Raw genomic sequence first — 26981 nt, forward strand, 5'->3', positions numbered from 1 at the left:
GGCCTTCTGTGAGGGAGGCTCTGAAGAGGGGGAAGCAGGGCTTTCCGGGGGGCTCTCTCTCAGGGTGGAGAGGGACAGGCCTGGTGGAAAGAGGCAGCTCCCAGCCCACCCAACCCCAGCTTTCTGCTACTGGGGAAAGTCTGAGAGCTCCTCTTCTCCACTGCCCAGGTGTTGAGAGAGCTGGGTAGTTTTCTGGAAACAGGCCGATCGTCCAGCAGCTCAGCCTGGATTCAGGCCAGGATGCCTGCTTCTCTGCTGAGTGGAAGGGTGTTTCAGCTCCTTAATCGGCCTGCCAGCCTCAGATCTTGGGGTTCAGCTGTTTGACTTATGGGAAGGGAGGATGCTTAGGGAGAAGCCCCTCGAGAGGGGTGAGCTGCCTGCCCCAGATCCCTGTGGTGGCAGCTGAAAGAACAGAAAGAATGTGCCTGGGAATCGTAGGATCACTGAAGCTTCTCCAGCCGTCAGGGACCTGGCTCTGGCCAAACCCCAGGGGAGCAAAGGGCCCCTCATGCCTCCATTTGGGGAGACCCGAGGGCAGGAGGGGTCAGAACCTGGTTTTTAGGAACCGGTCTCTCTTCTTCCCAGGGTGGCTTGAGGTCTTTGAAGATCCATTTCTAGCCCCAATTTGGAGCAGGCCAGATCTGTGTACCTCAGTTTCCTTATCTGTCAAATGGGACTGATCACACTTATTCTAGGATTGATATGAGAATAAAAGTGGTAAAATATTTATGAAAATCAGTATTTCAGTGTCAGGGGTGGGGGAAAAGTCATGGGAAAGGTATGAGGTAGTTTTCTCTATGGGGTGAATTAGCATCCTCATCTGCAAAGGAGAACTGGAGAGAAAGCTGCTATTCCCATAACCTCACCTCCTGACCTCGGCAGCTGCAGGCCTGGACCTAATTTATGGGGCTGTAAATATCCTTGAATGGGCCAGAGTTCCCTTGTGGGCTCTGGCTGTTGGGTGGGGACAGCTCTGCTGAGCATAAACTCCTGGGCAGCCTCGTTAATTCTGCTCTGCTCGGAAACGGGGTAATGATGCAAGGAGCCGGCAGATGAGCCATGGTAACCGCCCCACCAGGGAGGGGCAGTCTCCTGCATGTTCCCCTGGCCCAGCACACACACCTTGTGGTCATTTCCCAGGGCTCATTCTGGCTGGGTGGACAGAGAGGAGACAGTGGGGCCGGGGATGGGAGCCTTCCTTAGGTTGCAGGTCCCGACCTTTGAGACCTGAGAAGTCTTCACCAGAATGGCACCCCAGGTGCTGCCTGTGAGGTCCTTGAAAGTGCCCATACCCCTCACTGTGGTCCTGGGCCCCTCTAGATCAAGGAGGGGGAAAGGGTCCTCCTGGGAGGCAGTAGGGAATTCAGGTGCTGGGAGCAGGGACCAGATATGTAATTGTCCTGGAAATGAAGTTTGTGTAAGTCACACGTACATAATAGATATCAAATAGATGCGTCCCTTTCTTCTTTCTCTGATGCTTCACTGCTGCTGGGTAAATTCTGAAGCCTTGGCCAGGCTCACTGGCCTGCGGTGGGGAGGGGAGAAGTGGTGCCGCTGTCCTGGGTGCTGAGCAGGCCAATCCCAGCTCCCACGAGGTTTGTTCCCTAAGAGCTCGGCTCAGTGGCCCATTAGGCCAGTCGCTGATCTCTCAGCCGCTCCTGGGGCCTGGCATCCCCCTCACCCCTGTGGCTGGAGCCTGGATCTGGCCGACTTCTATCTTTGCTGGAGGACTCCAGGCAAAGCGTCAGCTGCCTTGAGGGCCACACACAAGATGGAGATGAAAATCTGATTCAGGACCACTGACAAAGGGGCCAGGTTTCACAAAAGGGAAAAATGACTCTACTGTGGACTTGTACATTTTCCCCAAAGAGTGTTCCATGGAGTGTTGCTTTGAAAAATACTGTGATCAGAGGTCCAGTAAGTTTGGGAAATGCTGGGCTGAACAAAATCAGACAGGTTTCTCCACTGTAAGACCTTGCAGAGCCCTTGTATGGTTTTATGCATCATGCCCTTCCAAAAGGGTTTCCCAAACTCATGGGACCACAGGACACTTATTTCATATACCCTCTTGGGCCTGGTGTTCCACACATTGGGAAACCCTGAGCCAGTTATATTTCATATAACTGACCAGGACAGTGAAAAACAAGGAAGAGGAAGGCTAGGGCAGCCAACCCCCATGGAGGAATCCTGAACTATTCCCATTTTGACCGCTAACTTGCTTTGTGACCTTGAGCTAGTTTCTTTTGCTCTCTGCACCTGTTTCCCATCTATAAAATGGTCATGATGTCTGGCCTATGGTCGATCCTTGGTAAGTGTTTGTTACATGAACGAGTGAGAGGATTGGACTGGGGTCTCTCAAACTCTTTTTTAGCCACAGGATCCTACTGATGGGAGGGTTCGGAGTCTGAGCCCCTCTGCCTGGATGTGAATCCATCTGCACCAACTACCAGCTGCTCAGACTTGGCCAACTCAGCTCTCAACACCTCATTTTTCTCCCCTGTAAAATGGAGCTCACAATAGTGTGTACCTCAGAGAGTTGTTGTGAGGTTTAAAGGGGAGAACATATAACCTATCTTCCAAATTTGGACCGATTTTGAGGGTGGGAGGGGCACTGTTAATAATCATGCTCAGACAATAGGTATAGTATCAGGATCGTCCGAGGCAAGCCAGGACAGGAGATGACCTGAGGTTTCAGTGAGCAGTGCCTGACATGTGGCAAGCGTTCTACATACATAGCTCCCGTTGTGTTGTTCAACCCATAGTATATAGAAGGCCAGCACATAAACCAGCTGTGAGTGGGGCTGCTCAGCAACCCCCTCCCCACCCCTCTGGACCTCGGAGTTCCCACAGCCCCTAGAACTCTGCAGAGCAATTTGAAAACCATCGAGCTTCCTTTCAGTGATCCTGGACTGTGAGTTTTGATTCCCTGACCTGCTTCTCCTCTCCCTGGTGTCACTAGGTCCCTCTGACAGCACAGACCTCACCCCCAATGTGAGCTGACTCATCTGATCTCGGATTTCCCATCAGCCCTTGGACTGAGCAAGGATGCACAATAGAGGATCAGCTGCCCCCATGGGCTGTATGGGTTGTGGATTTCTCTTTCCCCAACCCCCATTTGCATATGGTATGCTTGCCTGTGCAGGGGTGGGGATGGACCCCCTTCCATCTCCCTGAGAAGGGAGAGTTTGTACCACATGATTGATGGAGAAACTGAGGCAATGTGGTTAATGATCTGCCAAGGATGGCACAGCAGCTTGGGGTGGGGCTCCTTCTGGAACTTCCCCCTACTCCTTGCCTCAGAGACAGAGAAGGAGCCCTAGGTAGCAACAATACAGAGAGAATTTGGTGAGTCTTTTCCAAGCCTAGGTCAAAAGTGAGCCAGGAAGAGGTCCAGGATGGGAGATAGGATATATGGCAGAGCGTGTGTGGGGCCCCAGGCTGGGGAACACTAATGACCCAGAGGATTAAGGGGCCAGAGGGCTGGGTGTTGGTGGGATTAAACATCCCCACGGAGCCTCTCGCAGCTCTTTTCGAGGGCAAGGCAAGTGGGCGGGAGCTGTGGGAGGGTCACTCCGTGCCTTTCTCTTCCCCCTGCCACCAGCATCCTCCACTCAGGCTGAATGTGGACTTGGCCTCCCCCCTCCTCCACAGCTCTGGGCCCTATTCAGGAGGCAGCTGCGAGGATGCTCCCGACTCTTGGCTCCCCGCTGGGCCCCTGCCTATGGCTCATTCACAGCCACATTCCTCACCACCCGCAGAACAGCCCCAGTCAGGCTGCCTCAAACCCGCCCAACCCAGACGTCATCCCCAGAGCACCCCACTGCCCAAAGTGGCTGAATCCGGGGTGTGGGGCACCTGAGAGGGGGAGCTTCAGGGCCTTCAGCACATTATTAACAAGGGAATTGCATTTGTAGGGTTTGTTTCCCCAAAAGCTCTGAACCGTGGTCCTAGTTTCATCTCATCCCCCATTGCTGGCCTTGAAGGAGGCCCCAAAGCAGGGGGTATGCCCAGAGGGGTCAGCCAAGGCCCTAGGACAGGGGTGCTCCCTGCTTTGCTTTGAATGAGGCAGGCGGAGCTGGTGGCGAGCCTGTGTAGCCCTGGGCCTTGGAGAGCGCCGCCCTGTTTCAAGCGGCCTCCCACCCAACCCTCCCCCCCCCCCCCCCCCCGCCGGAACCTGAGGGGGTGCTCTCCCCGCTTGATAGATGAGGCTCGAGACGTTCACCCTAAATTACACAAACTGGTTAGTGGCCAAGACAAGAATGAGATTTTGCCTTGTTCCCTGCAGCCTGCCTTAGAAGCTCTCAGCTTCCTTCCGGAGCAGGGGGACCATCTCGCTCCCGCCTCTGCACACATCCTCTCTCTGGCTCTTCCTCTGTGTTTCTTTCTCCTTTTGTCTCCCTCTCTCTACCTCCTGCCTGCCCCCGTGCCCCATGCCCACTGTCAGCCTCTGCTCTTGCCCTCATCTTCCCAGGCTGTGAGGGGGGGAGTGGTGGTTGGAAGGTGTCCTGTGTGCATTTGTGGAGCCTCAGGCTGCAGCCCCATCCCTGCCTCTCCCTCCCCCCTCGTCACCCTCCTTCATCCCTGAGGCCTCATTATTAGGGTAGTGATGACCCCCCATTGTCTGGCCTGTCTGGCCCTGGCATGAAAGGTAGAGTTTTGGCAGAGGAGGGAGGCTCGGCCTGGTTCCAGCTCATTCTCTGCGGTCTGGAGCCTGTAAGGTGCTTGGAGCAGGCCTGGAGGGCCATGGTGGGGGCTGGGGGCTCAAGGAGCACAGGGCAGCCCCTGTCACTAGGACAACAGCAGGGAGCCCTGGAGGAGGAGGGAGAGGGAGGGAGCAGGTGGTTCTTTGTCTGGAGCTGGAATCAGGGAGAGGGGGCCTTGCCTGATCCCAGCCCCTCCACCCCACTGCCCTCTCAAGCCTCCGAGGCAGCCCCTGGGAGGGGATTGGCGGCCCTACTCGCAGCCAGTGCAGGGCCTTCGGGCTTCCTCCCCCAGGCTGAGGCAGCAGAGACTCCGTGCTGAGTGGCAGACTACTGCCCCCCTCCAGTGCTCCCTGGGCATTTTCCCAGGACTTGGAGCTGCTTTTCGACTCCCACCCCCACCCCTAGCCCCTGTCTGCCCACCTAGCATGAGGGCCAAGTGGGACCAGGGGCTCCAGGCTGAGGGGATGGGAGGGTCCCAAGCACCAGAGCAAGAGACCTTCCCTGGCTGCCATGGCCACTTTCCCTCTCCAGGCTTCACTTTCCTATCTGAGCAATAAGGAGATCAGAACTGTTGTTGTTTGAGGCTCTTTCCTGCTTTAAACATCTGTTTAGAGTGGGCCTGGGAGACGCGCAGAGCCCTCGTCTCTCCAAGGTCTGCACTCACCTCTTTGATCCTTAAATATTGCTTCTGAGCAGCAGAGCAGCCCCTGGAGGCTGAAGGCCAGTGGCAGCCAGCGGTGGTGGAGAGGCAGCACTGAGCTGCCTGGGCGTGGAATCCTGGCTCCGCCGCTTGCCAGGCATGTTGCTTAACCTCTCTATGCTCATTTTCCCTTGCCTCTATTTCCTCATCTGTAATATGGGGATAATAACGGGACCTGCTTCATAATGTCATTGTAGGAGATCAAAGAAATTACATACATAAAGTGCTTAGAACAGTGTATGGTCCCATGAAAACACTCGGCAAATATTAGGTGTTTTTATTCTTAAAGATCTTTGTGGAGCAGGGGTAGGTGAGTCTCCTGAAATACTGATCCTGTGAACCAAATAGGTGTTATCCCTGAAACCTGGTATTTTGGGTTGTGGGGGGGTGAATATGACATGTGCAGATTTTTCAATAGGCCTCTTTAGAGATGTCCTCTCGCGTTAAGTTCTGGGGAGAATTGAAATAGCCCATGACTTGTGACTCCTGGCTGTTTCTCTTGGTCTGTCTTAGAAATGCTGCTCACAGAGTCAGCCTTCCTAAAATAGTCTTCATTGACCTTATCTAGAAAAGGGGGAAACGTGGGTTTGGTCTTCCAGGCTCCCTTGTCATGCACACACGGACATCCGCAATGTCTGTTTGCCTTTTAAAATCTAAGCAGCCCACCACAGCATCTCCAGGCGCAGTGAATTCATGGGGGGAAGCGCTTTGTGAACAGGAAAGCACTGGGCATCCAGGAGAACCCGTTAGTGTGATTTTCTAGCAGGGTGTGTGTTGGCAGGGGTGGGGGCATTGGGTGGGTTCTATGAGGACAGAGGGTACGTAAGGCAGTAAGGTTATGGGCTTCTCTGGGGGAGAGGAATAAGATCCTTTTCTAACTGAACCAATGAGACTTTCCCTGGAAAATTAGTACCTGTCTATTCAGGTGCCCAGAGCCGGGACATCTGGGAAGGGTGAGTCGAGTTTCCTAGGGAGACAAGGGGGAAAGATAATCCTCAGCAGAAGGACCCACATGTGCAAAGCTGCAGAGGGCAAAAGGGCACAGTGTCAACAAACAAACAAAAACCAGAACACAGTGTCTCTGGGGAGCCCTGCCCAGCCCTGTGTACATGGGTATGCGGGTGGGAGGGGGGCATGAGAGAGGGGCTGGCAGCCAGGTGCAGAAGGACTTGCAAGGCTGTGCTCCCTGCTCCCCGGGGCCCTGGAACATTCCCCATTTGAGTCCCTCTGGAGATGAGAAGTCCCTCATCTCCCTCCACTCATTGCCTTTCCATTCCTGCTTTCCTGGGGTCTGGGGTCAGCAGTAAAGATGGAGAGGAGGGAGCTTAACCTCTCCGAGCCTCAGTTTCCTTATCCGTACACGAGACGGCTGGATGGAGTGATCTCAGAGGTCTCCAGGGCCTTCTAGGATTTTGAATGTTGTCCATGCCCTATTTGGATGTTTCCCATGAGGGCTTGGAAGCATCCCAGACACCGCCTGGGCCTCTTCTGGCAGAGGGCTCGGGCAGGAGCTGGGGACTGGTGACGGAGATGGGGCACCTACAGCAGTGCTGAGAGGGGGGTGGAGTCCCGCTGACCCCACTGCTGTCTGTGCTTCTCCCTCAGTTTGACCCCGGGAACACGGGCTACATCAGCACAGGCAAGTTCCGGAGCCTCCTGGAGAGCCACAGCTCCAAGCTGGACCCGCACAAAAGGGAGGTGCTCCTGGCTCTCGCCGACAGTCATGCAGATGGGCAGATCTGCTACCAGGATTTTGTCAACCTGGTGAGCGCTCTGGGGCCCTTATCGCTGGGAGGGGCCTGTTTGGAGGTTGTGGCTTAGAGGACCCTTTTGGACAATTAAAGGGATCTGTTGGCCTGCAGCCTTGAAAAAGTCCAGGCTCCAGCAGGTAAAAGGATACCACCAAGGACCTGGTTTCTCTTTGTCCCTTGGTTCTGCCTTTGGCAGTGTCAGCCCATCCTCAAAAAGAAGCCACTGGCAATTCCAGACCCTTCCGTTGTGACAGCAAAGTGGCTGCAGCTGTTCCGGCCCTCACACCCTCAGGCCTCAACATGCAGTGGAAGAGAGGGACTCTTCTTGTGGCAACTCCCACAGAAGGCATGGGATTTCCTCCCTCCCATTGGCCTAGATTGAGTCACTGGGGTGTGTTGATTGACTCAAACCAATCAGTGCCCACCCCTGGAGCTGGGAGTGGGAGGTGGGAGGTTATTGTTGGTGGGAGAGGAGCTGGGAGGTGGATGTTGTAAGGGTCAGGCAAGACCTCTCTGGGAGCAGTGGGGCCCTTGGGTTAAGGCCAGAGTTCACCAGACCTGCTGGCAGATGTCCTGGGTTGTCGGAGGGCCTGGAGACAGGAGGCTTGTGAATCCTGCCCAGTGGATTGGTGAGGACTTCCTCCTCACTGGGGGTTACTGCTGTGCGATTATGGGGGGCTACTGTGGCAGGATTGCAATCGGGTTCGGTGGGGTTAAGCAGGAATCATCCCACCGTGGGATGGATGGGTCATCAGTAGAAGCTGCATGAACTAACAAGATGAATATGAGGCCAGAGGTCTCCACTCGGTTTCCCTATTGGTGAGATAGAGACAGTTGCCTCTCCTCTTGTCCCCACGGAGGGGGCAAGAGTGACATGGCTGGTGTGAAGTTCCCCAGTCTTCTAGAATTCAAAGGCGTTAGTGATGGGGGCCAGTACCACTCGTACCTGTCACGGGCCCGGTGAGCGTTCTGATGTGGGTGCCCAAGCTTCGGAGTTGTTTTAAAAAAGTGCCTCTTGGTGGAGGGCCTGCCTTCGCCCAGGGTTAGCATGATTGCAGGGAGCAGCTGCGACACTTTGATGGAAGGAATGAAGGCATCTACTGCTGTTCAGAGTGGACCCATGGAGCAGACGTCCTGGAGAGCGGGGTGGCAGAGCTGAGCTGAGCTGGGGAGTTGGGGACAATTGGGATTCATGGGCTGGGTGTTGGAGGTGAGCCCTGTGACTTGGAGCCCAGCAGTGCCACCAAAGACCAGGCCTGGGTTTGAGCCTGGATAGACTCATCCACAGCCCAGCGCCAGTTTACCTGGTGGAAGAGTGCCCATCTGCTGCATCCCGTGCCCAGTCTTGGGGCAGAGAGAGGGCATGGCTGGGCCGGTGAGATGTTTCTCTCCAGCCAGGGGTCCACGGGATCTTCTGTGTGAACTCCCAACAGCAGGTTACGTGTTACCATTGGGATTTCTCTGTTCAAGTTCTGAGCTGGAGCTGCCAGCTGTAGGTGGGGTCCCTGTGAGCAGGGCTGCCCTGGAGGCCAGGACTGAGAAGGGGCTCACGGGGTGGGGATGGAGGGGGAAGCCCTGGGTAGGGCCAAGAGCTCAGGGCCTGGAGTCAGGCACACCTGGGTCCAGCTCCTGACTTTACCTTTGCCACTCATGGGGGAAGATCCTCTGAGCCTGGGTTTTCCCATTTGTAAAATGAAGCCAAAGGATAGCCTCTTCAGGGTTGTTGCAAGGATTAAATAAGATGAAGTGTTTGGAAGGTTTTGTTGTCACTAATGCTCTTCCACCAGGTAAACTCCTCTGCATCCTTCTTGAGCCCTTCCCCACCCCCCAACCTAGGCAGAACGAACAAACCTTATCCAGTGCGTCCCCAGCGCTTTGCCCAGGCCTCTCTTATAGCACAGACATTACATTACAGCTGAGTGGCCAGGGTTGTCATGGGTGGACGTACAGGTTGTGTACTATACCAGGATGCCTGGCAGGGAGAGTGAATGGGGACTGAAATCTGGCCTGGGTTTTGCTCACCAAAGCCTGGAATGGGTACATCCGCCTGGAAGAAGAGGCTCCCTTATCTAATTTGCACAAAAGTGCTATATAAAGTAGTGTGGACTCAGGAGTCGAGCAGATCTGGATTTGAATCCTGACTCTGCGATTTACTAACTGTGGGTCTTTGAGAAAATTACTTACCCTCTCCAAGCTCTGGTCCTCATCTTTATAATGTGGGGATAACTTATGCACCAAACAACTAAGAGGACATCTTCTTTTGCTGCTGTTTACACATCTGTCTCTTCTCGTAAGCTCCGTGAGGCCTGAGACGATGGTTACTACTGTGCCCAGCACAGTTCTAGGCACAGCGAGGGTGCAGGTGAATGGTGAGTGTGTGTGCCCTGCTTCTCCTGTACTCATGCCAAGCCCGTCCCCACCACGGGTCTTCAGGGTGCAGCCATTGGTGTGTTTGGGAGTATGTGTGCCGTGCACACCCATGCGCGTGTACACACTCAGGGATTGGGACAGAAAATGGTAAGAGTGGCTACAAAATAATTTGATGATGTGATCCTGCCTCGGGCTTGCAGTATACGTCGAGCCCCAAGCTCCGCCTGCACTTACAGAACTGAGCCACTAAGAAGAACCAGACCCAAGCTTTGTAGGCATGGAGGGGATGAGAGCAGGGAATCGTTGGAAGGGGTTCATCCAGGAAGGTCTGCTGGAGGAGGCGAGCTGTAAGCTAGATTTTGAAAGTGAGAGACAGCAGAAGCCAGGAGTGGGGAACGGCACGGCAGGTGGAGGCTCATTCCACCTGGGAGGTCTGAACACAGACCCTCCCCAGCTCCCTTCCCCTGACAGGGGTTCAGACCTCTGTGCCCTGGTCTGGCCTGGTTCACCTCGCCAGCCCTTTCTGGGTCCTCCCTTCAGGTTTAGCCGAATGTCCCTGACTGTGGCCACAGCCCCAGGAATACGTTGATAATCCCACCCCAGCTGCCATGGAACAGCGACCTAGGTAGCGCTGTGGGCTCTGGGGTTGGGAGGGCATGTCTCTAGGACATCTCCGCATGAGACGGGTCTAGGTGTGGTCATGGAGGGCAGGTGGGAGGTGCTGGAGGCCTCAGGACATGGGAAGGCAGTGAGGTGGCCTCTGGTCTCTAGGAGTCAGGCTGACCGCTGGGTGAGGCAGCCGGGGCTCCAGTGAGGATGTGTCAGGGCAGCCTCAGGTGCCGAGGCTAGGGCCAGTCCTCAGGCAGTGCTCTACAACCAGCCCCTAGGCTGGCCGAGAATTACAGGTCCCTTGAAGGCACTCAGGAGTGATGACCTTCGACAGGCACAGCTTTGGGTTCTGGTTCTGGGGACCTCTCTATAAATTCGCCTGTCTAACCAAGAGCTGCCCGCTTCTTCCCAAGCTGGTGTGTCTGAGGACACAAACTCCTGCTCATCCTTCAGTTCTGGCTCAGATATCACCTCCCCTAGGAAGACCTCCCTGACCACCTTGGGACTGGGTTGGGCTCCTGCTGTGTGCTCCTGCAGCAGCCTTTGCTCTGAAATGTGATTGCGGGTTACTTCTCTGTCCTGAGCACCACTGTATCCCCTGTGTCTGGCAATGTGCTGATGCTGGTTGCTCAGTGAATTGGATGGATGGATGATGGATGAGTGGATGGAAGGAAGATATAGGGAATATGAATACAGGCTCTGGAGCCTTACTGGGTTTGAACTCGATGGGTCCCCCAAACGCTCTCTGCTTTGGTTTCCTTGTCTAGTAGAATGGGGATATTCCTAGTCCTTATCTAACAGGTAGACTAGTTATATCAAATGAGCCAGCATGTGAAGAGCTTAGAACAATCCCTGACACATCAGAGCTCAGTGAATATTGCTTCTTGTTAGCTATTAGAGAAGAAAGAGAAAAGTGGGGTTAGGCCTGGTTGGTCTAAGGAGCGTGCTGGTGGAGAAATGGGTTGGGCTCCCCTGAGAGCGTGGTTCTGCCCGTCTCCCCCACCCTGCCTCCTATGCAGATGAGCAACAAGCGGTCCAACAGCTTCCGCCAGGCCATCCTGCAAGGGAACCGCCGGCTGTGCAGCAAGGCCCTGCTGGAGGAGAAGGGTCTGAACCTCTCTCAGCGGCTGATCCGCCACGTGGCCTACGAGACCCTGCCCCGGGAGATTGACCGCAAGTGGTACTACGACAGCTACACCTGCTGCCCCCCGCCCTGGTTCATGATCACAGTCACACTGCTGGAGGCAAGGACAGGGGTGGGGAAGGGGCGCTCAGCCTTGGGGGAGTGAGGGGCATGGGGAGAGGTGCCAGGAGGGGATCCGAGGTCAGGAGGGAAAAGGCCGCGTAATTCTCCACCAAAAGGCGGTGGTTGAGGAGCAGAGAGCAGTTGTCATTGGAAGTCAGGCCCCTTCCAATGCATACAAACGTAGTAACCCTGGACCACAGAGATATTACAAAGATTATTACTTCAAGCAATATTCGCTGCAGCAAAATCCCCTTATGACCACCCCCACCAAAAACATCAGCCACAAACGCAATGTAATAAGTTCATTGAGGCGGAGGATTTAGCCAGGCTAACTCATCAAAACCAATTTATTTTCGTTCCTCCCCGGGTGAGTAATGTGGACAAGTCATTTGCTCCCCTGGGACTCCCTCTTCCACCTGTGAAGCGGGAATAACCAACCTGCCTCCTTTTCCCAGCAGACTCCTCTGTTTAGAGCGAGAGAACGGCTGGTGGTGCTTTCTGAGCACAAAAGCTGCACACAAGTACATATGGGAGGGAGGGTTTACGAACTGGTAAATGTGGGCTTCTTGTATTCTGAAAGAACATTCTCCCCTTAGGGAATCCTCTATCCCTATTGTTATTCTAAAAGTCTCCTGCTTATGCAACAGAATCCAAAGTGCCACTCTCCAAATCAGTGCCCCTGTGTGAGGAACTCGGAATTTTTCTGGCTGTTCAACCTGAGAACCTGGGGGCCTCCCAACCCTGGCCCCTGAATGGATGTTTGGCCTCCCATTGGCATTTTATAATCTCCACTACTTTTCTTCCAGAGCCTCGGGCCTAATTACCACCCCGCCTATGTTCTTGTCAAGTTCCTGCCGAATCAAATGGCAGGATCATTAAGCTTCGTGGTGTCCTCCTCCTTCTTCTTTTCTAAATCAGAATATCTGGTCTGCAGGCCAGGGCTCCTCTGTTTGTTGTTATGGCTTCATGCAAATACATGTGGAAGTGCGATTGTGCTGAGATATTCTTGGACTTGTTCTGCACACGCTTACTGTGTTGGTCTATTTATTAATATCTATTTGAGGACCAATAATAACGAGCTGCCTTGGAAGCTGTATCTGCTGCCAGGCCACCCGCATTGTGTTAGGTGGACAGAACGGCTACCCAGAGAGCTCAGGGAGTCCAGCTGCCAGGGGGCCTGAGCCATTCCCAGGCTCAGCCCAGGAGCTCTTCACGGGTGCTATTCCAGCTGCCTTCACTGAGGGCATGCTGGGCACCCAGCTGGCTCCTTGTGTACTTTATCACTTTCAAACCTCATGACCACCCCAGAGCTGTAGGTGTTGGTATCCCCCTTTCCGGACGGGGAAACTGAGGACCAGAGAATTAAAATAATTTGCCTGAGGTCATCCAAAGGAGCCAGATTTTGTGTCCAGATTGGTTCGGTTTCACATTTCCAGAAACCTCAGCTGTGTCAACTGGAACCACCAATCTAGAAGAAACTGGAAAGTGCTGAAATAACCGTTTCAGAGTCCTTAGACTAAAGCCCAACGCTTTTGTTTTACGTAGAGTTCTAGTACCTGCTTTTCTGATTCCATAACAGAGAGAAAATTGAAGAGACGTGGTGGGAAGCTACTGGAAGGGGCCCACTACCAGCCAGCAATAGGAAGTGAGAACCTGGTTGAAGTACCTGGTTACCAACCTGCTGACCACCTGGCAGTGTGGGAGAGGACCAAATGACAGTTAAAAGCAGACCTGAATCTGAGAGAAACGCAAGAATGTGGGGCCGTTTAGTTAGTGAGGGAGCCAACACGCCGGTCAGCTGCTGCAGAAGGTGTCACTGCTGAAGCCCAGATCAGCCCCTGACGCATCCTTCAGAGGTTATGGATGTGCCCTGATTAAGAACATGGGGACATGAGTGACACAGTTTAGAAAGTTCCAAAGAAAAAAAAAGTTAAAATAAATGTCCTTTTAGGACTTAAACAAATATGCTTCGGTCATCTGCAGAATCAACTTACGTGGCATGCTGGTGAGGATGCAGAGAAATTGGAACCCTTATGCACTGCTGGTGGAAATGGTAAAATGGTGCAGCCACTGCAGCAAACAGTGTGGTGGTTCCTCAAAAATTAAACATAAAATTACCATATGACCCAGCAATTCCACTCCTGGGTATACACCTGGAAGAATTGAAAGCCGGGACTCAGAAAGATAATTGTACACCTATGTCCATAGCAGGATTATTCACAATAGCTAAGACCTTGAAGCAACCCAGGTGTCCATTGGCGAATTAATAGATGAGCAAAAGGTGGTATATTCATACAATGGAATGTTATTCAGCCTCAAAAAGGAAGGAAATTCTGACACCTGCTACAACATGGATGACCCTTGAAGACATTATGCTGAAATAGTGAAATAAACCAGTCACAAAAAGACAAATACTGTGTGATTCTACTTATATGAGGTACCTCGGGCAGTCAAATCATAGAGACAGAAGGTAGAATGGTGGATGCCAGGGCCTGGGGAAAGGAGAATGGGAAGCTAGTGTTTAATGGGGACAGAGTTTCAGTTTTACAAGATGAAAAGGGTTCTGTGGTTGGATGGCGGTGATGGTTGCACAACAATGTGAATGTACTTAATGCCACTGAGCTGTACGCTCAAAACTGATTAAGATGGTAAATTTTATGTTATATGTATTTTACCATAATTAAAAAAAAAATTAACTTAAGTGGAATTGCCTCATCCCCCAAGTGGGTATGTGAGTTATTACTAGAATTAACGTCTAAAATCCTCCAAACCTTTCCTGCTTAGCACCAAGGAAGTGTGAACAGAGGCCACGTGACCATTTTGTGAAGAATTTAATGCATAATAATCCAACAGAAGTGGAGTAAGAGATGGTTGAAAGCTAAGCTGGGCTCCGGCCCTAGGGCTGTTCCTCCTCTGAGGAGGAAAGATGACAGTTGCCAGCAGGATTTTGAATGGCAGTCAGCACAGGAGGGCGTCCTGGGCAGCTCTGCCCCTGCTAACAGGCCTTCTCCATTCCGTGTTTTCTTCCAGGTTGCCTTTTTCCTCTACAATGGAGTGTCGCTGGATCAATTTGTGCTGCAGGTGACCCATCCACGATACCTGAAGAACTCACTGGTTTACCACCCACGCCTCCGAGCACAGGCCTGGCGCTACCTGACATACATCTTCATGCATGCCGGGTGAATACCTGTCTTCTTTTGCTCTACCAAGAGTCCCTGTGGAAAAATAAGTGGTCCAGATAGCTGGGATTGAAATATATTTTTAAGTTTATTTTTATCTACCTGGACACAGGATTTGAGGTGGCTCCTTGAAACTCATTTAATACCCAAATATATGAGTAAATTATTGAGACTGTATGGGAAAGGGAAAATAGAGAAAGGCAAGTGCTAAAAATCCTTGGTGAGATCAACACACACATACACAGTGTGTAATTTTATGTCCTTGTAGAGGAAGGTTACAGATTTGTTCTGAGCTTCCTAGTGGCCAAAGCAAAGAGGGAAATATGGTCAGCCACCAGGTTCATTTTCCCTAAGCAGTGTGTGTGTGAGTGTCCCATAAGTGAAATAAAGGACAGATTTATTGAAACTGCCTTCCTCCCAAAGTGGTCTCCATTTGTGATGAGTCTTCTTGAAGAACTCTGGCAATACTTATAGTTTCTGTTTACAGAGCTATGTGGCCTCTTTTGGGGCTGGAGTGCAATCACTTCTCACTGGTGCCTCCTACCGCATGGTAAGGACCTACCAGCTGGCCAGGTGACCGCCCAGGTCCAAGTCCCTTGAAGATCTTGATCTTAGCTGGAGACAGTTGTTACACAGTAGAAGTGCTGAGTTGGGAAAGCAGGGTCTGCAGGCACCAGACCTCTGTGATGTTGTCTACAGGCTCCCCAGAGAAGTGAAGGAGCTCACTGTTAGCCTGGGAGAGGCCCTGGGGTCCCTGTCCCTGGGGTTGGTAATGGAAGAGGATCACTCTGGTCCCCATGGCTCCATCATTCCTGTTCCTCGGCAGAAAACCCATCGTGGCCAAGAGGGAGCCCCACTGTGAGCCTCCCTTCCTGCTGAGACTCTGGGCACAAGAACCAACCCCTAATTGGCTGCACCTGCTGGGGTGGGCTTTGGGGCAACGAGACACCCCAAAGGAGACACCTGATCTCCTGAGAAACAAAGGAGACACCTGATGGTTCTGACAGTTGTTCCTGCTCTGAGCTGAGGGGACCATTTGTACTGGCTGTTTGCCTTGCCTCCTGGGTCCCAGCTTGGATCTCACAGGGCTAAGGGGCAGAGGGAGGAGTGTGCGTCACACTTCCGTCTTCTCATGGGCCAAGATCTGGAGACAACAGGAATGGCGGGGGCTTCCCTGTCCGGGCTGCTCATGCCCATGGCTGCACGCGTGTTGGGATTACCTGCCTTATTTCCAGGACTGCCCTCTGGCCTTCTCTGATCCCCCAGAGTGAGGAAGGAGAAGGGACAAACCCTCCAAAGCCTCCTTGTCCATTCTCTGCCTCTGGGAGCTGGAAGCCGGGAGGCCGCTGTGGTCAGGGCACAGATGCCTCAGCTGAGGCCCATAGGGTTGGCCTTGGGCCTTTCTCTGCTCTGACAGGGAGATGCCTGCCAGGGAGAGCTCTGGGAGGATTCCCTAGGTCTGATTGTGAGGGAGGGGCTCTTGGCTGGTGCTGCTGTAAACAGGAGATAGGGACAGCTGGCCAGCATCCCGGGAGGGGCCGGCAAGGTGACCTATTACTCAGGGACACACTCTGGGCCTGGGAATCCAGAAGTCACTGTGGTGAAGAAGAAATAGCTCAGATTAGGAGGCAGGAGCCCTAGGTTCCCCTCACCTGGTCTCGTCTAGTCTCGCCTTCCAGGCTGTAAACCAAGGAGACGGGACCAGAAAACATCTAAGGTCTCTCTGACTCTGAGTCTGATGCTACCACCCGGCTCCTTTCCAGTGAATTTGTCTGATGTTTCTATTCTAGAATCCTTTGGGTGATACAGTCAGTCGGGGCTAGAAGATTCCAGGCATGGTGGGAATTCTGGAGAGCCTGATCTATCTGAGCTCCCTCACAGGTGCCCTCCTGAATAAGCAGGCGCCGTCATGTCCCACACAGGGGACAGCAGTTGGCCTCCAGGCAAGGTTCTGCAGACCCTGCAGGGCTGTGACCCAGGCCAGGGTCCAGACCCCTCCTCACATGCTCTGTTAACCTGTTAACTTAAGCATCTCCAGGGAGCTGTCCAGCTGCTGTGGGCTCACTTTAAATGAGATAATGGATGTCAAAGTGCTTGTAAACTTGAAAGCACACATTGATGTAATAATCGTAATGTTACAAGCTTTTCTGGTAACATGGACACTCAACTAGACACTCCATTCAGCAACAGGCTGTGGTTACAGATATAATAATGTAAAAAGAAAGGCATTCACAGGGTAAGAAAAACCAACTGTGAGAATATGAGGACAAAACAGGTTCCTTCTCATACCAGGAAGGAGAAATCTCCTCTGAGATCTTAAGGGCTAACTGAATTACTAAGTTCCAGGAGGTATCTTTAATGCTTGCACTTGTCTTGGAAGCATCTTTCTCTTTAAGTATCAGTAGCTCATACAAATGCAACAGTGGGCCAGAACGACCTCCTGGCCTGGTGAATAGAGCAGGTCCCTCACATCAGAGACCTGGGCTGTAGTCCTAGCCGCCACTAACCAGTTGTGTGACTTTAAGCCCGTCACTGCCCCTCTCTGAGCCTCCGCTTCTCATATGGCCACCAGTGGAGTTGCTGGATGTTGACCGTGGTTAGCTCCTCTCCCTCTGGCAAGTGCAGACACTGTCAGTCACTGCCCAGGCCCTGCACGTGCGTTCCTGTCCCAGATGGCAAGGGAGGTGTGCAGGGAACACTCTTTCCAAGATAGGCTGTCTGCATTGTAATTCCTCCCCCACCCGAGACCGTGAGCTCCTTAAAGGCAGGTATAGGGTCTTGTTCGCTGCTACATCCTCAGCACCGTGGCATACAGTGTTTGTTGAATGAATAAGTGTGATCTCTCTGTACAGGATAGAACACCTGGGACTCAACGTGGTGCTGCAGCTCCTGGTGGGGGTGCCCTTGGAGATGGTGCACGGAGCAACCCGCATTGGGCTTGTCTATGTGGCTGGCGTTGTGGCAGGTAGGCAGATGGGCCCCATGTCTGGGGGGTAAACCTCCCCAGAGTGTCTGGGAGACCCCATGGGGTTGGGCAACCCCAGGCTTCCAGGGGACACAGAGCACCCTCATCATCAAGATTCCTGGCTACTCGTGTTGTCCCCCCAGGCAAATCTCCCACCTCCCAGGGAGGCTGGAAAGGATACCGCCACCCTGAGAGGGAGGCATGTGATGGCAGAGCGGGTGAGAGCACAGGCTTTGGAACAGGCAGACTGACTGGAGGTTAAGCCTTTACCCCCCCCATGTTGTAGCTGTGTGGGCTTAGGGAAATTCCTTAACCTTTCTTGGCCCCAGTAAGCTTTAAGAGGGAACTAATGAGATATTCCTATAGGGTGTTAGGAGAGGGGAGTGAGGTGACAAATGGAGAAACAGTGCTATGTAGACTGTGCAAAAGCACAGTGAGATCCTGGTAGGGACATCCAAGGTGTGGGAGGAGCCAGCCCCTCCCCTGGCCAGGCCAGCACCTGTGCCCAAAGGGAGATCTTGCCTCTGCCCAGGCCAGCCACCGTCGCCTTGAATGACCCACTGCTCACAGGAGAGTCTGACCTAAAAGGTAGTGAGCGTTTGTGCCAGCTGGAGGAGTCTGGGGCCCCTGGTGGACTCAGCTCATGGTGCAGGCATTCATGGTCATCATGCCCCGTGGATAGTGGCCAGCGTGACTTCCCCCTCCCCCACTCCAGTGTGAGGTGAGGTGAACTGGGGTGAGCTGGGCAGAGCAGAGCGGATTTCTGCATGAAAGGTCTGCACCAGCCCAGCTTCTGAACAGGGAAGTCTCCCTCGTGATGTTTCCAACTTTATTGCTGGCTTTTTTTCCCCTTTTTTACAAGGTTTGCCGCCTCAGCTCTTCACCTTGACAGCTATGCCCAAGGGAGCTTTGTGTGTATGTTTAAGTAAGATCTTAATCCTTTCTGAGTGGCATTAAAGTTGTCATCAAGAGAGCCGGGCAGAATCGGCCTTGTAAACAACAGGCAGACAGGAACCCTGGGAGGAACTGAAGTGGCTTCAGGAATGGATGAGGGAAGGGTCCCACCCCATCCCCTCCCCTCCCACACAAGGCTAGTCTGCCGGTTCCTGAGCCCTCAGCCTGGGAGGCTGGGCCGGTGCCGTCTCCTTCGCTCCCCTACGTGCTGAAGTTAAAAACTTGGCTACCTTGGACAGCACCCACGTGAGCTTCTCCCAGAATCCACCACTTCAGCATCCTTGAACAAAGGTCTGATGAGCATCTCTGTGTGCCAGACTAACTCAGCCACCCACACACCCCTGAGTCTTGACATCTGGGGATTTATAGCTGCATTTCCCATACCTAGACACTCAGAGACCCAGATGGTTAATGGGGAGGAAGAGGAAAGACACTCGTAACACTTGCAGTTAGTAGTCAATTAGGTGGGAGTGCCAATAACCTAGAAGACAGAAATAAGATTCAAAATGACTCAGGCCTCGCCAAAACCAGATGACATGCAGCCTGGAGACAGTGCAGGTATCACTTCCCATTGATACTGGTGTAGAGTGGAATGCCACAGACAGAAGGAGCGCTCGCCAACTAAATGGGAGGGTATGGGGCTGTATCACAGAGCAAATGACATGCACTGTTCTCTCTGAGCCATTGATCCAGACCAGAGGGCACTCTGGTCACCACATATCGTGTCATTGATCTCCAAGATCGAGTTGATTGATCTGCCTGCACCCCTTCCTCCCTCTCTGCTCCATGTGCATCCCTCCTCAGAAGGGGGGCCCATTCACAGACAGCCAGACCCTGACTGGATATCTAACAGTTATCAAGGGCCTGCTCTGTGCAGGCCGTATTTAATCCTCACAACAACCCCATGGGGCAAGTACTGTTATTCTCCACCTGTTGCAGATACAGAAACCAAGGCTTAGAGAGGCTAAGTGACTTGCCCAAGACGACACAGTCATAAGTGGTGGAACTGGGCTCAAACCCAGTCTGTCTGACCATAAAGGATGTGCACCATACCTCTATGATGGGGTTAAGAGAACTAAAGATAGACCTTTTCCTTTGTGCAGATAATTGAATGTCAGGGAGATGTCTTGATAAACATCTGGTCTCGCTCTCATTCCTGCCCAATGGAAATATTCTAAATCCAAGGCACTTTGTAACAGTGATAGCTAACCTCTGCTGAGCACATCCAGTACTCCAGGCAGTTGAGAAAGGGTCACGTATGTTGCCTCCTGTATTCATCACAAGAGTCTTATGAGGTGGGTACTGTCACCCCCATTTTATAGGTAGGTCTTTGAGCAAGTGAAATGACTTGCTCAGTTTGCTCAGCTTGGAAGCACTGGAAGTGGGTGGAAAACTTCCTCCGCCCTGTGCTTCTAACGGTGCTTGAAGCCAATGTGTATCTCACTCCTGGCTGACAATTATATGGCTAACAATTTAAATACTTTCAAAACCAGTATCTTCAATGCTCCACCAAGCTTTTATTGTAGATTCTGTAGATTCTTACCCACGTGTGCATCCCCAGAGCCTAGCGCAGGGTTTGGCACATGTTAAGCCACAAATATTTGTACAATAAATGGAAGAATGCATAAATAAATAAAGTTATATTGCTTAAAGGTAGATATTCTGCCGATTTTTACTTGGATTTATTTTTTTATAATGGCCAAGGGAGATGTCGGAGGACGCCTGCTTTAAATTTCCCAGGCTAAAATTATCGCAGCTGTGCATTATCGCAAAGTCACCCATTTATCTGCATGCTGGCGCGGACCAGAACTTTGGGGGGAAAATTCATAACCCTGCCTAGAACTAGTCCTTTGGTCTGCTGCCAAGCAGAGGTGTGGTGTGTCACTCCAGCTTGCCATTCTCTCCCTGTCCTCTGCCCCCGTGACCTCCATGGAATTCGTACTGGCCTTATCAAACTGACATCCATTAGGTTTGTAACAGCTTGTCAAGAATCCTGCCTGGCCAGGCTGCCTGCCCTGGGATGGCCTTTATTACTGAGTTGATATGCATACATGCTCAGGTTCATATTTCATCTCTCCCAGTCCCTCCAGTCCTGGGGTAATCTGCAGTCAATTGAGGAAAGTCTTTCTGCCACAAACGGAGGGCAGGAGGTCCAGATTGTTACCTTCAAGATTCTAGAACCAGGATCCAAACCTCAGACCCTGGATCTTAGGCCAAGACTTGGATTATTGAATTTGTCATCTGGAAAGAACCCTTGAGGTCCCCTCCAGTGGGTGGCAAGCGTTGCTCCCCGGTCCCACCCCATTCAGCCAGAGCAGCTCTCTGTGCTCTGCTCCATGGGGTAGCGGTGTGGGTAAGGTTTCCTTTGAAAAGAGGGTTTCACTGCTCAAAAGTCAGACAGCCTTAGACCTCTTCATTTCACAGATTTGAAAACTGAAGCCCAAAGAATTCAGGAGCTGTGCCCAAGGTCACATAACTAGCCAGCCACGCCCCCGTTCCATACTCCTGCCACAATCCCAAACTGACCCCTGACCCTGGGGTCAGGACTCCAGTGCAGGGGTAGGGTGAGGGAAAGGTCAGTGTGAGGGGTGGACCCTGGGGGCTTCCCTGCTGCCTCTTTGCCCCTGCTAGATTGCACTGGGGAGCCCGAGGGAGCAGAATCTGGACCGGATTGTAGGGACTTGCACAGAGGAAAGAGGCCAGCCCAGGGAGCTGGGGCTTCCTCTGTCCAGACGGTAATTAATGAGGAGCGGCTTGGGCAGCCGGCCCTCTGCAGCCCTGCAATGCAGCCTTCCTAGCCAGCCCCACCAGGAGAGCGTGGGAATCCTTTGTCATGCAGATCCTGCTGCCTGCCTGTTTGCCACTCTGGGATTTTTTTTTCTGTTATATATGGCTGACCCCGTGGCTAGGCAGTAAAAAAAAAGAAAGTTATCTGACAATAGATCAATACCTAATTAAAGCCGGAGGGAAGGCATGAAAGGGGAGAAGAAAGATTTATCGTCGCTCTAGGAGGGGAGAAGGACTTGAGAGTTCTTGGTTCATGACAGTTTGTTTTTTCCTGGGAGATTACATCCCCCTTGAGACCAGGAAACTGAGACCAGGAAACTATTGTGGGGATCTCTTTCTTGAAGGATCTCAGTGAGCGGAGGAGGCTTGGGAGAGGTAGGGTAGGTATGTTGGGAGAAGGCAGATAATGTTAAAGGGCCTCTCCATGCCCAGGGTTGTCAGGAGCTCTGGTTCCTGGGCTGGGCCCAGCCTCCTCCTAAGTAGTGAGCCCGCCACCCCATAGAACCTGCAGAATTTGCCCTTCTACCTGTCCGTCCTCTCTCCGCCCAGGCAGCTGCTAATTGGCTCAAGAGCCTGCGGGCATTTTCCAGTGGTATTTCTGCACACTCACCCAGGCCAGCCACCTCTCCTTCTCTGAGCCCTGGGCTCTACCTCCCAGTTATTTTTAGTCTCCCGTGTCCTTCCCTGGAAGCCAAAGCATTGATCACGCTTAAATGAGACCAGAACAATACATTTCCCATCTCCTCTCTGCCGAGCTTCCCTCCCAGGATAAAAGTTTGTCATCCCCCAGACCAAGAGTCACATACCCTTCCTTTCCCCCAGAGGGTATGACATCATGTCTCTCTCTTCCCCAGAGATTTTTCAAGGACATTTTTCCTCCAGAGAAGCCCCGAGTTGGCTCTGGAGATCCTGTTGGCCTTTTGTGATTTCACTTGGCTAGAGGAAGATTGGAGGTGATGTTAAACAGGTTTCTGGATGCTGCTGAGCAGAGAGAGTGATGGTAGAGGGTGGAGGTTGACCTCTGTACCGGTTTGGGGAGTGGCTGTTGGCAAGGCCAAGAACACATGCTTTGTGTCAGGCGGACTTGGACTCAAATCCTGGTTCCAGCCTTTCCTACAAGCTGACTCAGCTCGATCTCCCCACCTCTGCAATGAGGCTGCTAGCACGTGCCTCAACGGGGTGTCTTGAGGGTTAAAGGGGAGAATGTAGGTACAATGCTTGGCCAGTGTCTGACACACAGTGCCCCGTAAGTGGTAGCTGTCTCTGCAGTAACTGCTGCCACTATTTTTGTTATTGCTCAAAGCCCTGAGAGCACAACGTGAGGCAGAGGTTGGATTGACAGGCAGATCTGGGTCGTGGTCCAAGTTCTCTTTTGGTCAAGTCACTTCCCTCCGTTGACACTTTGTTTCCCATCTGTAAAAGGAGAAGTTTGAATCAAATGGTTCTTTCAGACATAAATTAGTCCTCTAGGAGGCTCCAAGGCAACATGGGATCAAGGGAAGAAGAGGTGGGGCCTTTTGCTCTGGAGTCTTACCCCTGAGGCTGCAGCATCCAAGGGCCTGGGGCTGGGAAAGGGACCCCATTCCAGCATTCTTGAGTTCTCGATCTCTCTCTCTCCCAGGATCCTTGGCAGTGTCTGTGGCTGACATGACTGCACCAGTTGTGGGCTCCTCTGGAGGGGTGTATGCGCTCGTCTCTGCCCATCTGGCCAACATTGTGATGGTGAGCACCTCCTGTCCCAGCATGTCTTTCTTGGCCTCCCCGCTGCTGTCACTGAGCCCAGGCATTAATCTGCTGGAGCTGGGTTTCAGCTCCTTCCACTCTCTACCACAGGCCCAGCAAGTGCCAGGCAAACCTGGCTGGTAGCGGAGTTCACAGACACTCCTCACTCTGCAGGCCCATTTCAAATGGGGCCCTTCCACATAGAATTCATATTTTCTCCAGTCATGTCTTTGCTTGTGAATTTCCCCATCTCCCTATTCCGCTTCTTTCCCAGTCAGTGACTTTAAAAAGTGTTAAAAATTCTTGACCATTAGCATGCATCACAATTGTAATTTGTTGTCTGTCATAGATTGTTATAGTAAAGGGGCCTTAGAGATGATCTCATCAAAATTCTCAAATAGAAAAGGAGGCTCTGAGAGACTAAGTGATTTGTCCAAAGGCACAGTCAAGTTTGTGGCAAAATCGGGCCTTGAACCCACATCTCCCGACCACCATTCCAGTGTTGTTCCCCTACGTCAGCCTTTCACAGTGGCGGGACACCAACATTCCATTTCTCAAGCTCTTCCTTGCCTTTTCCTGAAAGGGAATATAGTGTAATGATTAAGAGCACAGGTTATGGAGCCAGTTAGCATTGATCTGAATCCCAGCTCTCCACTTCCTAGAGTGACCTTGGGCAAACTACTTAACTGCTTTGTCCTCAGTTTCTGTATCTATGAAATGGGACGATACGTGATGAATGAGATAAAGTGAAAAGAACCGCTCAATATAAATGTTAACTCAATTCCCTACTGCTCACAGAAGAGGCCAGGGTGGACTCAGAATAAAGACGGGGTCTTCAAGGCAAGAAATTGGGATCAATCTGATAGTCTCCGAGGAGGCCGAGGAAGCCTGCTTTCTTGTTCGGAAGTAGTCTGAAGTTTGGGGGCTGGCAGTGCTTGGCTCACCCTGCCTAATGCCTCTGCTAGTCTGAGAGCCTCCAGGCAGGGCTCGGGTCTTACTTGTCTGTCCCCAGTGCCTGGCATAGGGCTGGACACATGGTAGGTGGTGCCTACTACATTTTGGTGAAGGAGGGGGGAAGGAATGAATGAACAGTGTCCAGAAAAGGCATAGCTCTCACTCATAGCCCCGCTCTCACTTCCCTCCTCCGTCACTATCTTCACCACATGGCAGATGTGTGAACGCTCAGTTACAACAGGTTTTGGAGTTCCTAAATTCTCCTACTTCTTTATTACTGCCACTCTCACCTGCCCCGCTCCTCGACATTATCCTTTTTCTTTTCGCCAAAGTCCCCTTTGTACACAGAGAGAAAACATGAGAGGGAGAGATGGAGAGACAGACAGACATACACTGACTGCCCTTGCTACTTGCCTGAATTTTGCAACTTCAAGTGAGCGCTTGGAGAGACACAGCAGGTGTGGGAAGGCTTGTGTGAATGTGCGAGTCTGAGTGTGTGTTTGTGCACGTGTCTTGCACACGCACATAGCTCGGTCTGCGGAGAACCTGGGAGCACAGGGCTGCCTCACATGGCCCTTTAAATGGGTCATTCTGTATCAGTGCCACAGCTTTCCCCAGACACTGCTTTTCCTCTGAATTCCGGCTCCTCCACTCCCCCTCCCCCTGCCCCAATTCCTTTCTTTAGGGGAAGGAAATGCTAGCCTCCCCTTCCTTCCCCCCCCCCCCAGATGTGTATGTGTGTAAGGGGATAAACAAGCACAACTAAGAGAACATGGGAAAGAAGAGACAAACAGAAGTTCATAAAGATGCCCTGTTTCTACCCCCTTCCCCACGACGTGGGAAACAGCCCTGATGTCCCACAAGTTCCCATGGTGAGGGCAGACCACCCCAAGAACCATGGGGTGGGGCATGGGGTCTGAGGAGGGAGGTGTGAAAGCAGTTTTGTTCCAGTTTATGCTTCTTTCTGGCAAGTAGCCCATGGCCTGTGGTGGTGGAGATGAGCAGTCCCATCCGAGAACCCATTGCTCTTCCAGAAGGATAAGGTTTTCCCTGGCCAACCAAGAGATTTCCAGTCTCCTGAGCATGACATACTGCAGCCCTCCCCTAGAAAGTTGTGTGGTGCTTATTTGACAGTGAAAAACTCTCATTTTCTCATTAGAAAGATCGGTTTCCTTTCATCAAGAGGCCACGTTTACCCAAATTAGCTCAGTGCCCAGCAATTCAGAGATGCATTGGGTCAAACCATATGAAATTGCCATCTCTTTGTGTCAGAAGCATTTAAGCGTTGGCAATTTCATGTGGTTCAACCTAGTAGATAAACTATTGTTTTTAATTCCAAAATGAAGATTTAGTCGATATATATGTACACAAGAAAGCACCTTGTCAGCACAGAAAGGAGAAAAAGCATAGATTTAACAGTCAGGAAGTCAGGGTTGGAGTACCAGTGTCATCATCTTAGTGGCTGTGAGTTCCTTAACTTCTCAGGGCCTCAGTTCTCTGATTTGTGATCCCTTATTCACAAGGTAGTTGTGAGAAAGACATGCAAACGATGAATGTGAAAATGCCTTCCACATGGCAAATCACCACACAGCTGGGAGATCCTGTGTGTGTGTGTTTATATGTATTTGTATACATGTAATTTTTTATTTTTATAAATTCTGCCTGATACTTGTACAGAGAACAATCAGAAAATGTGTCCTTTTTGCTTCAGATACAAAATAGGAAAATGTTTAACACTTTTGTTCTTAGGACTATCTGTTTAAATGAGAGATTCTGCCTTAAATCAAAGGATGTCTTATTGTTCATAAAAGCACTTTGAGTTTCAAAAAGCTTGCAGTTTACATCAAGGAATTAAATTCAGAAAATAGTTCAACAAAATATCTGCATGGCATAAAAGACTTACACTTAATACTTCTTATTTGAAGCACTGGAAGGGTAAAGATACACATAATTAAATAATTTATTAATTGCCTTTTGCTGAGGCCCATTGGCCAGAGTTCCATTTTTAAATATACAAGATATTTACTTACACTTTGCTCCATATGATAGATGTTTTCCTAAAATGTTTGAGATCTAAATTTTCACAAATTGAACCATATTATCAAAGCACAAGGAAAAATTCTTGTCTGAAAGAAACAAAAGATCTGTTATAAAGTTCCCTTTATTAAGTAAAAATCCTTTTGTAGGACAAATAATCACTCCCTAATTTATCTGTGTTGTGCTTTCCCGTTTCCTGTGTTGGGTTTTCTTGAAGTCATTTGACAAGAAACTGTTTCCACCGAGATTGTGGAAAGCTGTGTTGAATTGGAAGCACCCCTCCTGCGTTCCAGCCTCTGAGCTCTTAACTGGCTGGGTGAGCAAGATGCCGAGGGGACTGGTTCCCGCCTTGTTTGCGGTGGGTGAGTTATCGTCTCACCCTGCGTGGCTCTGGGAGAAAATGAAATTAAAGGGCCTGCAAAAGGTTTGTATTCTCCAGGGGCCTGCAGGCTTTTCAACATTTATAGCAGCAGCAGTGCTGGCTGTGTGTGAGGTTTTTTTCTTCTCTCCTGTTGTTTCACTGCACTCATTTTATTGGAGGGAATAATGGGTCGGGAAAATGAGGCAGCTGGCACAGAGGGGTGACTTTCTAGTTTAACCCCTCGGCTGCTGGGAGACTGGCCATTTACTGACATTCGCTCAGCTCTGGGGGCAGCTGGGGCGGCCAGCAGAGACAGACAGCACAGACAGACAGAATGTGCTCCTGTCTTGGAACTGTGGGTATACACAACCCTGAACTAGGAGCCCTAGCAAGCTCGTCATTAACTCACCGTGACCTTGAACTAGCCCTCCTGGACCCTCAGTTTCTTCTTCCCTAAGGTGCAGAGCAGAGGGTGTGACTGAATCAGCTTGGCAAACTCCAGTGCCTTCAGGGCCCAGGCAGGTATTAAACAAAGCTGGCCTGGGGGGCATTGTGGTAGAAACGGGAGCTCCCAGAGCTGTCCGAGGTCATTGAGATTCAGAAGTTTTAAAGTTGCTGTGCAGGGCAAACTCACTGTCTTTGC

The 26981-nt window shown here is 51.6% G+C and overlaps 1 protein-coding gene across 4 annotated transcripts in view; it reads left to right on the forward strand.

Moving 5' to 3' along the window:
- The window catches only part of RHBDL3 (rhomboid like 3), a 44835-nt gene that overhangs the window by 8719 nt on the left and 9135 nt on the right, over nt 1-26981 (forward strand). For all 4 annotated transcript variants that reach the window (XR_006890770.1, XM_046676989.1, XM_046676990.1 and 1 more), the window contains 5 exons: nt 7009-7167; nt 11153-11377; nt 14410-14558; nt 17411-17523; nt 22886-22986. Coding sequence is in view for 3 of the 4 variants with exons in the window: in XM_046676989.1 (XP_046532945.1) it covers nt 7009-7167; nt 11153-11377; nt 14410-14558; nt 17411-17523; nt 22886-22986 (747 nt within the window). In the remaining variant the exon portion in view is untranslated. The remainder of the gene's footprint in view (nt 1-7008; nt 7168-11152; nt 11378-14409; nt 14559-17410; nt 17524-22885; nt 22987-26981) is intronic.

The sequence above is a fragment of the Equus quagga genome, chromosome 11 (assembly GCF_021613505.1).
Source record: "Equus quagga isolate Etosha38 chromosome 11, UCLA_HA_Equagga_1.0, whole genome shotgun sequence".
NCBI classification, from domain to species: Eukaryota; Metazoa; Chordata; class Mammalia; order Perissodactyla; family Equidae; genus Equus; species Equus quagga.